Here is a 12,408-nt window from a genome sequence, read left to right as displayed (position 1 = left end):
TATCACGGCGGGGACACCAGAAAATGGGCTTCACACATTGTACCCATGTGGGGAATCGACCCTGGCCTTCGGCGTGACGAGCGAACGCTTTAACCACTAAGCTACCCTACCGCCCCTCATTCAATAATATCTGTGTTTACAGTGTGTGAGATGGCATGCTCACTTCGCCTCATTCTATACATGGGGCGGTGGGGTAGCCTAGTGGTTAAAGAGTTCACTCATCACGCCGAAGACCCAGGTTCGATTCCCCACATGGGTACAATGTGTGAAGCTCATTTCTGGTGTCCCCCGCCGTGATATTGCTGGAATATTGCTAAAAGCGGCGTAAAACCAAACTCACTCACTCACTCATTCTATACGAAAGGTCCAATGTACAATAGAGGAACATAGTGTATATCAAACCATCAGTACCAATCACATTTCAGGAATACACATGGTCTACTTGCTGACATCACATATGTCTATAATTCATTCACAGACAAGTTGGTCCACATGGAATTCCGTTTCAGTGTGCTTGCCTCATTTACAGTCATCTTCTCCTTTTTCAAGGACCCAAAAGTATTCAGACTTAACCGATTATTAGGTGACATCAATGGCGTCAAGTTCTGGAAATCCAGACTAATTTGTGAGGATTCTGCAGTGTTTACTGGTTTCATGTTTATCTCGCTCTTGGAGACCCAGCATACTTCCGCCTCATCCTTATGTTTCTGGTCCCGGTACCTCTGGATGTACATGAAGAGTCCCACTGATGCCAGGCCGCCGATGACAAATGCAATGATTGCAACAATAACAAGGTATACCCCACCCACTCGTCGAGAGTAGTTTTTGTTGGCGGCAACACTAGCACCGACACTTGCCTCCATCACTGGAACATAAAAAAATGTTATAAATTTAATCAGGAGGCATCTTTAAAAATTAAAATTGATCTTCTCATATGGGGAATACATGTCTTTAAGGTACAAAATATAAGTACAGTTTCTGGATTCCAATAGAATATATACAATGTATGTTTCCTATAATCAATGTTGTTATATATGTAAGTAGTTTACTCTAATATACTTGCATTAATTGTCTGTGGTAGCAAATGATTGAAATAGTAAAAATTATCAATTGCTTTTATGGCAGGATTTGAACTGAAGTAAACAGGTGGAGTGGAGATTTATACAAGGTTCTTTTGCTATGTTTAGATGATTAGAGTTATCTGCCCTTGTTACATGACCAGAGCAGGCTTGATTGTTTAAGACGTTATGCTTCCTAGAAGGGAAGCTGTTAGTCTGTCTCACAGTCTCTGAACCACATTAGAACCAAGTCCAGATTTCCTCTGAATCTCCCGTCTAATTTAATTTAGAAGGAATTTTTTCTATCAAAATTTATATGTTCAGAGACAAAGTGTTTGTCTAGGTAGCTAAGATACATAGCGTTCACTGACATGAACGCTATGCAGCACCTCCATAGGCCGCAATGGTGGAAATCCTTTGTCGCACTTTCGCGCACTCGTTACGATTTTTGCGCACGAAAAACTTATATGAATTACTTCGTTGTACTTATACCTACACGTGCGCCCTATTTTCGTTATCAAAATATCCAAAAATATATATTTACAAGCCATCAAACATCTCAGTTGATCGCTCACATATGAGCGGGGACATTTTGAATCACGTGACCTGTGACGCGATGGGGGTATCACTCCCAAAAATAGTAACACACGTGTTCCATACCTCGTTGCTTGTTTACAACACATTTTCATTCATTTTAGGCAATTAAAACGATTGTATGGAGATTTTCGTTTCCAATCTAGACTGACTGACCACCCCTGCTCTTTCAACAGCTGTTTTCAAAGGAATTGCTGGTGAGTTTTCAATGCTTCATATAATATAAGATTATTGCTGTCACCTTCACAGTTTCATGGATGTCTCTGTACTATTCATGAATATTTGCCTACAAAACACAGTTTACTCATTGAATTTAGGACTTAATAAATCAATGAGTTCACGAAATAATTATCTATCAATTTCATGTATACCCAAAAACCTTAAATATTTCTCAGTTCAACACTCTCCTACCTTGAATAATATTTTAAATATTTCCATGTTGTATTAGGTCTCAAGCACCAGCTACAAACCTTGCCAAAATCATCTTTTCATTCCCATATTAGCAACCAAGTGGCCAAAAAGTGTTATTAGTCATCATGAATTATAAACAAATACTAAAATAAGGGGATACACCAATAAATCAATTGTTGAATGAGGGGATCATTCAAATTACAGCACAATGCCAAATATCATACTTAAACTCTTGTGCATACACCACTGACAGAAGGCTTTTATTCAAGTAGGGTCAACTGAAGAAAATTCATTTGCAAACATTACAGTACCTCTTATCTTTGACAGCAAAAATAGCAGGTTTTTCAAATTATCAATGAAGTGTTAGTTTAGAAAGTCTGCTTTTCAAGGTGCAATTATGTTTATTGAGAACATTAACAATGATATGAAATTGTGCATGAAGTTTATTCTTTTGAAGGTATAAGTTTAAACTCATGTTAAATTAAAGTGATAATTAATAATTAACATTGATATGTACTTTATTTACTGGTATTAAAGGTTGAAAGTTGAGAGAAGAAACCATGGATGACACTGTCTGTGCCCATTGAAAGGGCAAGTTCAAGACAAAAACAAAGTGATGGAAGAGATATAGTTACAGCTTAGCGTTTGACGACATGTCTATTTTTGTGTGAAACTAACTGCTATAACTTATCAAAACAAGAGTCATCAAAAGATGACAAATCCCCCCAGGCTCTGGAAATTTGAAAGAACAAATCATCTGACAGTTACTGATAGTCCAACTTGATTTTGTTTTACTTAGTCCAAAATGTTTCCATGGAAATCATGAAAAATATAAATACTAAAACTTTGAAATAACATAAGGCACCACTTCAAGATCTGTCTCATATATCTGCTACGTTTTGTTGAAAGAAAATGAAAGGTTTTCGATTTTTGCTCCGGAAAAGAAGCCCACCCATACTTTTTGAGACTAAGTCCAAATCGTTTCCATGGAACCGAGAAAAATACAAAATGTCAAAAAATCTGCAAATAGCCATGGCACCACTTAAGGTTCTGATTGATATATATACCAATTTGTGGTGAAAAATATTGAACGGTTTTTACAGTTCTGCTCCTGAAAAGAACACTACCACCAATTTCAGTCAAAGTCTAAATTGTTGCCATGGAAACACACAAAAAATAGTTTATACAGAAATCCCAAACTACCAAAAGACACCAGTACACCACCAGATCTATCTATGCCAAGTTTGGTGAAGAAATAGTGAACGGTTCTGAAGATCTGTCTCGAAAAGACGAATGTGCATGGACGGATCGGCTGGAGCGATTTTTAATAATTTGCATTTGGCTTTGTGCTGTAATTTGAATGATCCTTCCCTTTAACAATTGCTTTCTAGATGTATCCCTTGTTTTAGTATTTGTTAATAATTCATGATGAAAAACACTATCCCTTGATGAAATCAACATCTAATCTCCTATCCAAGGAGGAAATAAATATGATGATGAAGATAGGAGAAATGTGAAATGAGAAATATTTAAGGTTATATGGTACAAATGAAATTTATAGATAATTGATTCGTGAACTCGTTAATTATTTAATTCCTAAATTCTAATAAGTCTTATTAGTAAACTGTGTTTTGTAGGCAAATATTCATGAGTAGTACAGAGACATCCATGAAACTGTGAAGGTGACAGCAATTATCTTATATTATATGAAGCATTGAAAACTCACCAGCAATTCCTTTGAAAACAGCTGTTGAAAGAGCAGGGGTGGTCAGTCAGTCTAGATTGGAAACGAAAATCTCCATACAATCGCTTTAATTGCCTAAAATGTATGAAAAATGTGTTGTAAACAAGCAACGAGGTATGGAACACGGTGTTACTATTTTTGGGAGTGATAATTCCATCGCCACAGGTCACGGATTCAAAATGTCCCCGCCATATGTGAGCGATCAACTGAGATGTTTGATGGCTTGTAAATATATATTTTTGGATATTTTAATAACGAAAATAGGGCGACGTAGGTATAAGTACAACGGCAATTCATATAAGTTTTTCGTATGCGAAAAAATCGTAACGAGTGCGCGAAAGAGCGACAAAGGATTTCCACCATTGCGGCCTATGGAGGTGCTGCATAGCGTTCATGTCAGTGAACGCTATGTATCTTAGCTATTGTCTAGGTGGCTGTATGTAACAGGGACAAGATAGCGATTCAAGGCCTTTTTGTGCCTGGCTAAATAATCTGTTTGGAAAGTCAGGTTTGAGAACCTATATTTAGAAACACTGAAGTCTTGCAGGCTTCCCACACTATACTGGACTGTGAGTGAGTGAGTGAGTAAGCCGCTTTTAGCAATATTCCAGCAATATCACGGCAGGGACACCAGAAATGGGCTTCACACATTGTACCCATGTGGGGATTCGAACCCGGGTCTTCGGCGTGACGAGAGAACGTTTTAACCACTAGGCTACCCAACTGCCACTATACTGGACTGAAGACTTACCACATATTTGACCTATTGTATTGCCTTTTTGAACGTAAATCCACTGATATTCTATGGTTGTGTATTTTTTTTACAATTAGCTCTGTGTGAACTGATTTATGGTTTAGTCTCTACATTTCAGGATGAGTGAGTGAGTGAGTATAGTTTTAAGTTACTTTTAGCAATATTTCAGGAATACCACTGCAGAGGACACCAGAAGTGGGCTTCACACATTGTACCAATGTGGGGAATTGAACCTGGGTTTTCGGTGTAACGAGTGACCGCTTTAGCCACTAGGCCACCCCAGTGCCATTCAGTTTGGTAATCATCTCATCATGATATATGCTGACCACTAACCATGTATCTTGTATGTACAGTGCTGGAGCTGTATGACATCTTTGCTGCAGTCTAGACCCAGCTGGACCTGATCACAGATGCGGTGCCGGTACTGGACGCTGTTGGGGGAACACTCAGTCCAGGCTGACCAGTCTCCTACCATGGGTTGTGTATCTGCAAAATCATTCAGGCCATGACGCAAGGATATACTGGGTGAGTTAGATTGTGGTGGTAGCTTCACATCACGATTGGCTCAAACCCAAATCCCTCACTACCTACACACAGTTCCAATTGAAACGCTCTTGTTTCAACATCTCCCACACAGCCACAAGTTACAGTATATCTATACAAAATCACTAATTATAAATCCAAAGTATTCATGTTACCCACCTCCTCGCTCATTGGGATGCTACAAACAGAAGAGCATGAGTCAGGATAAGGAAAATATGTAATTTTTAGAGTAAAATTGATATTTATACTTATCCTGACCTCATGAGGTTAGCCCTCCCATCCTCCCCCACATAACACTTTGGATTTCCTGTAAATTCAAGTGTTGGGCTCGCTAAATCAGGAGAGAGTGGAGCACATGGCCAGAGGGTATGGTTACCTTTTTCCGCCCAGGGGAGACAAAGGGGACATAAACTGGCGGTGAGTACCAATTAGTGATTTTATTTTGAAGGGAGCTTCAACAAGGAGATACAAAGTGTTCCACTATGTTCGCAAGAAGAAGAAGACAAGCAAAAGAGAGCATGAGTCAGGATGAGTATAAAATATCAATTTTTGCTCTAAAATTACATTTTGCTTAGCTGCAGCAATTTCAAGGCTCGCTAGGCCAATAATCGAGTCTGGGCAGACAATTCAGCCATCAGAAGCATGAGCATCAATCTATGCAATTGGGATAATACATGACATGTGTCTACCGGCAAGCCAGAGCATCTGATGTCATTAGTCGCCTCTTACGACAAGCGTGGGTTGCTGAAGATCAATTCTAAGCCAGATCTTCATGAGTCTTCATACATCTGTATGTCATGTACAAGTTACAGTAACAAACATGTTCACATAGATTTATTGTAGAAAATACACGACTTGTATCACATTCAATAATTACAAAGTATTAGATGTACATCATATGGTAGACAGTAGCTAATAGTTAATTATACAGACACTACAAATGATCAGTAATAACATAAATACCAGCTGCCACTGTTCTGAAGATGATCCTCAACATGTCTTCAGAGATAGACTGCAGGGGTTTCATGAACAAACACTTGCAGTCATGACTTGCCGACACCGTCATTGGTAATGGCAAACTGTCAGCCAAACTGCTTCAAAGTATAACTGCCATTTATTAACTGATACAACCATTACCTTCTGAGTAGAGCAAAATATTTACAAAAGTCGCATGCAACATTGCTGCAATGATCGACATCGTCATTTCCATTCAGTTTCAGATGAAGCCTTTCTGAGGAGTTGAAAATGTAAGAGCTTAGATGAATTGATAACATTTACGTTTAGGATTGTTTCACAAAGCAATTACGTTTGTAGCACTACAACTTCAAAGTAAAACTGATTATAAAACATTTGATTATCAGAGTAGAACAAAATATTCATAGAAGTCTCAATCAACATCACTGTAATACTTGACATAGTAATTATGTGAATATCTTCCAGTTTTCTGTGCTTATCAGTTACTTGTCCGCTTTAGATTAAACCTTCTGGTTGCAGAGGAGTTGAAAATGTAAAAAGCTAACAAAGGGTTGAAAATTCTTCGGCACAAGTTTTTCGCTAAGCAAATCCAATTGTAGCACTACAACTGTCGTGATATGTATATTATAGTAGTTACCACCTTAGTTGTGTAGCACTACAATCGCTTTTGTAAAACTGTAAAAAGAAAACATTGAAGTATTTAGACAGGTTTCCCTGGGAGAGCCCTGATTACTTATACTGTTGAATATTGCTGACTAATCAATATTCACGATCCGCTTATCTAGTATTGAACACATTTTGAAGATCGACCAATGAATGAGTATGATAAATGTCCTGAGTGTCAACTGTGGAAAAATAGATCTTAATCATTTGTTGAACAAAATACATTGTAGTATTCATGTACATCCAACATAAGTGCACACTTCTATCAGATAAATCCAACAGGCTGGGTTCTGCAACAATACACTTTGCCGCAATCTGACAGTTTTAGAAAATTTAAGTCACACTACGATGCCTGGAAACTTGTTATGGTTGCCCTGTACAGTAGCGAAAAGTTTGACGAGATCAAACAGAAAATTTCGACAATTTCAAAAACATTGGTTTTGATTTTCTTCTACTTATATCTGACATGTAACAAGTTATCATTTTAACATGCATCATAAAGATTCAGAAAGCTTTTCACTTGCCACAAAATGTCTTTGAGAAGACGGCACATTGTACACAAAAATAAACTCGTGAAATGGTCACACTTAACATCCTTTGCAAAGGGTTATCTTTTTGTCGTTTGACATGGACACCAATTGGTTTGGGTGTGTTAAACACTGCGATATTAACAGTATTTCAGTCGTATGGGAAGTCGGAAGGCACAAAGGTAATCAACATTTGTTACTTCAGTGAAAGATACTACCATGGGTATGGTGCAAAGAAATCAAGGATTGCATCATGTGAACCTGGGATTCAAACCCATGTTCAGCAGATCCTAGCATGGCTAAGGGACATAACTCTCCAACTCCTGGGCTATCCCATGTGATGACAAACTGATGCTGATGTCTTTAGATCTCAGGACTTCTGGTAATGTCTTGCAAATCAATGCCGTTTGTGAGATGAGCTGGACATGGCTTTGAATAGTAAGATAGTGGGGAGGAGAGACCAACTCTAAGACTTTGGTGAAAGACATGCAGTCACATAGCAGATAAAAAGTTATCACAATCTCAAATTTCATCGTATCTACTTCATGACTTGCACATACAGTATTCCTATATCTGTATAATGGTACAAGATATCAAGAGCTTGCCTCAGAATCTAAAACCTTATCTTGGAATATTGTTTAGTCATGAAATGGCATAGGCGTATGTCTGAATGACTTGTTTTACACATTTAGGGGAAAACTAGTTAATATTCTCAGGGAGTAGACCAGAGAGTGTTCTGTACAAAAATTTAGTTCAACAAATACTGAAAAACATAACTTGCTTCAGGTGTAATAATACTATTTGAAAGCAGGACATGTCCTGAACAAAATGTGTTGTGAAAAAAAATAATCCAAGAAACACATTGAAGCAGAAAACAATAATAGAATATTACAAGGAGGGCCCCATAGAAGACATGAATATATAAGTGATATTAATGAGGAGATCATTTGACACATGATGTATGAAGCATATATACTACTCAAAATAAGTATTCACAAGTGAAAACCTGTTGCAAAACCAACCACCCATACCCACATACCATGAAATAATAGGGTGCTCTTTACTTGTTTTGGGTAGTATACATAGCTGAGGAGCAACCAGTCTGACCATACATGTCTATGAACAATCGATTTACAAAACATGAAAGATATAAATAGAAATTCAATAAATACAGCATACAGTAAATACTTAAGATACACTTGGAAACCAGGGCCTAGATTTTCAAACTCTCTTAGCGCTAAGATAGTCCTAAATTTATATTGATGTATGGCACTTACGACTATCTTAGTGCTAAGAGAGCTTCGAAAATCTAGGCCCAGGTATTGTTCTGGGTCTAGATTTTCAAAGGTCTCTTAGTGGTAAGTAGTGTTGGGAATTGGTTGAAATCTCACAATTGATGATTGCTTCATTACCAACGAACAATCATCGAAAAAAATTGGTTAGTGTCATTTTTCAGATTTTCCTATCCAGGTTGTTATTGCAGATAAGTATAACAAGATGCAACTTGCTACTTTAAAGTGATGACTTATATATCATGAACATAAACTTCCTGCAGTCTTCAAGAAATATTCAGTCATGGCTTTTCAGTTAGTGAAGTGAGTTTTCTAAGAATTAAACACGTTTTCAGGCCCTGACAACTTCAACAATATGTTCCATTGTCAAGTATTTCAAAGACTACAAAAGTAGTTCAAAAATCGTTTATGTTCGATTATGAGAAAATGTGATCGATTGCTTAGTCGTTTGGTCACTGCAACCAATCTTCGATTATTTCAATTAATCGGAACACCACTAGTGGTAAGATGGTTGTAAGTGCCATACATTAACATTAACTCAGACTATCTTAACGCTAAGAGAACTTTGAAAATCTAGTCCCATTGTATTACTCATCTGCTTCATAGGGGTAAGCAAGCTTTAAACATATAAATTATATTTCATAATTTAGCTGGAGTTACTATTGCACATTTGGACATTAGTCCTGTAAGAAAATCAGAAAACAAAGTAATCTGATAACAACAAAATATTACATGTGAATATTTAAAGCATAAATATTTCGCATCATACATCAAGATTATTATTTGACTGTGTGTCATGCTGATAACATTTACTTCTTGTATTTCCCAATCGGCAAACGTAATAATGAATAATTATTACGCAAGTTTTGTAAAATCTGAATGACACATGTAAGTGTAATAATTGTATATAACCAATTATATCTATCAGTAACCCTTTTGAGCTCCCCTTTGGAAGAAAGTACTGATCACAACCACCTTGTCAGAAAACCACAATTGCCAGAGGTACAACATTGTTTTCATTGTGACATCATTCTGACCTTATGTCACAGTAAGACTTGAATGACGTCAACATTTCCATCCAGATGACATATATATTACACTGGTGTTTGTGAAGTGATGTGCACTACATACTTGATAATCTCCAGGTTACACGTTCTGATAAATCTCCGGAACGTATACCCTGGAGATTACCAAGGATGTGTGCACTAGTGCAAATTCGAGTTTTATGAACTTTTTGAGATTATTTATAACCCTATGGGTAATCAATAACATTTCAGCATCCCATTGTCAATGTGTTAAAATACTTCCCCTTCCAACTACCCACTTTGAAAGATGCAAACAATATTAATTTGCTTTGATTACAAATCTAAACATTTAAGATAACATAAAATGTTTATGTCTGTGGTGAATGATATTAATAAATATATTAATATTAGTTTTGGAAACTATAAGCAACTAGTACCCAACTGGAGTGAGGAGTGCACCTTCACTGTAAACATACAAATTAGTAAACAGTTTATTTAGTGAGAAGAATAAAAAACAATATCCTTCTTAATACAAAACACCGATCATACGCTTCATCTAATAGTCACTGTCACAGGAACAAACGATTGTAGCTGTTTGCTTAAACCGTCAGCATATATTATTGTTTGGTATTCGCCATTGTCAATACTTACAGGATTGTATGCACTATCTGCCTCCATCACCCATGAATGCATTAGGTCAATATGCACATAGTCTATAGTTTAAACCGACAAATGAAGTTCTGATTTAAGCCAACAGGAAAGCAGTGTGTACAACCCAATGAGCTCTCAGATTACAAATTTTACACAAAGAAGGACAACGATGAACAACTTCTGTATTACTGACTGACTGAGTTATGTTTTACGCTGCTTTTAGCAATATTCCAGCAACATCACGGCGGGGGACACCAGAAAATGGGCTTCACACATTGTACCCATGTGGGGAATCGAACCCGGGCCTTCGTCGTGACGCGACGAGTGAACGCTTTAACCACTAGGCTACCCCACCGCCCCTCATTCAATAACATCTGTGTTTACAGTGTGTGTAATGGTATGCTCACTTCGCCTCATTCTACACGAAAGGTCCAATGTACAATAGAGGAACATAGTGTATACCGAACCATCAGCACCAATCACATTTCAGGAATACACATGGTCTACTTGCTGACATCACATATATATATATGTCTATAATTCATTCACAGACAAGTTGGTCCACATGGAATTCGTCGTTTCAGTGTGCTTGCCTCTCATTTACAGTCATCTTCCTTTTCAAGGACCCAAAAGTATTCAGACTTAACCGATTATTAGGTGACATCAATGGCGTAAAGTTCTGGAAATCCAGACTAATTTGTGAGGATTCTGCAGTGTTTACTGGTTTCATGTTTATCTCGTTCTTGGAGACCCAGCACATATCCGCCTCATCCTTATGTTTCTGGTCCCGTACCTCTGGATGTACATGAAGAGTCCCACTGATGCGAGGCCGCTGATGACAAATGCAATGATTTCAACAATAACAAGGTATACTCCCACCCACTGCCGAGTAGTTTTTGTTAGCGGCACACTAGTGAAGAATCGGCTACACTTGCCTCCATCACTGGAACATAAAAATGTTATAAATTTAATCAGGAAGCATCTTTAAAAATTAAAACTGATCTTCTCATATGGGGAATACTGTCTTTAAGGTACAAAAAATATAAGTACAGTTTCTGATTCCAATAGAATATATACAATGTATGTTTCCTATAATCAATGTTGTTATATATGTAAGTAGTTTACTCTAATATACTTGCATTAATTGTCTGTGGCAGCAAATGATTGAAATAGTAAAAATTATCAATTGCTTTATGGCAGGATTTGAACTAAAGCAAACAGGTGGAGTGGAGATTTATACAAGGTTCTTTGCTAAGTTTAAGATGATTAGAGTTATCTGCCCTTGTTACACTGCAGACCAGAACAGGCTTCATTGTTGAAGACGTTATGCTTCCTAGAAGGGTAGTGTTGGTCTGTCTCTCCAGTCACTGAACCACATTAGAATTTTTAGCAATATTCCAGCAACATCACGGTAGGGGACACCAGAAAATGGGCTTCACACATTGTACCCATGTGGGGAATCGAACCCGGGCCTTCGGCGTGACGAGTGAACGCTTTAACCACTAGGCTACCCCACCGCCCCTCATTCAATAACATCTGTGTTTACAGTGTGTGTAATGGTATGCTCACTTCGCCTCATTCTACACGAAAGGTCCAATGTACAATAGAGGAACATAGTGTATACCGAACCATCAGCACCAATCACATTTCAGGAATACACATGGTCTACTTGCTGACATCACATATATATATATGTCTATAATTCATTCACAGACAAGTTGGTCCACATGGAATTCCGTTTCAGTGTGCTTGCCTCATTTACAGTCATCTTCTCCTTTTTCAAGGACCCAAAAGTATTCAGACTTAACCGATTATTAGGTGACATCAATGGCGCCAAGTTCTGGAAATCCAGACTAATTTGTGAGGATTCTGCAGTGTTTACTGGTTTCATGTTTATCTCGTTCTTGGAGACCCAGCATACTTCCGCCTCATCCTTATGTTTCTGGTCCCGGTACCTCTGGATGTACATGAAGAGTCCCACTGATGCCAGGCCGCCGATGACAAATGCAATGATTGCAACAATAACAAGGTATACCCCACCCACTCGTCGAGAGTAGTTTTTGTTGGCGGCAACACTAGCACCGACACTTGCCTCCATCACTGGAACATAAAAAAATGTTATAAATTTAATCAGGAGGCATCTTTAAAAATTAAAATTGATCTTCTCATAT

At 37.7% G+C, this 12,408-nt stretch overlaps 2 protein-coding genes across 2 annotated transcripts in view; both read right to left on the bottom strand.

Annotated features, from left to right (window-relative positions):
* Window positions 1-461: 461 nt before the first annotated feature.
* LOC124272418 lies at window positions 462-5,049 on the bottom strand. The gene is made up of 2 exons (XM_046707585.1): window positions 4,895-5,049; window positions 462-865 (listed from the first exon to the last, which is right to left on the bottom strand). The coding sequence occupies exons 1-2, from the start codon at window positions 5,034-5,036 to the stop codon at window positions 462-464; spliced, it is 546 nt and encodes a 181-aa protein (XP_046563541.1). The 5' UTR covers window positions 5,037-5,049.
* A 6,739-nt stretch (window positions 5,050-11,788) lies between these two features.
* LOC124272417 (semaphorin-5A-like) overlaps window positions 11,789-12,408 on the bottom strand; it is a 145,528-nt gene continuing 144,908 nt past the window's right edge. Inside the window, 1 exon segment of the mRNA XM_046707584.1 lies at window positions 11,789-12,337. Coding sequence (XP_046563540.1) covers window positions 11,934-12,337 — 404 coding nt within the window. The 3' untranslated portion in view covers window positions 11,789-11,933.

This window comes from Haliotis rubra, unplaced genomic scaffold (genome assembly GCF_003918875.1).
Source record: "Haliotis rubra isolate DU_JTF1 unplaced genomic scaffold, ASM391887v1 Scf17, whole genome shotgun sequence".
Taxonomy (NCBI): Eukaryota; Metazoa; Mollusca; class Gastropoda; order Lepetellida; family Haliotidae; genus Haliotis; species Haliotis rubra.
Note: the sequence above shows the minus strand (reverse complement) of the source record. Positions and strands in the feature narration are given on the sequence as shown.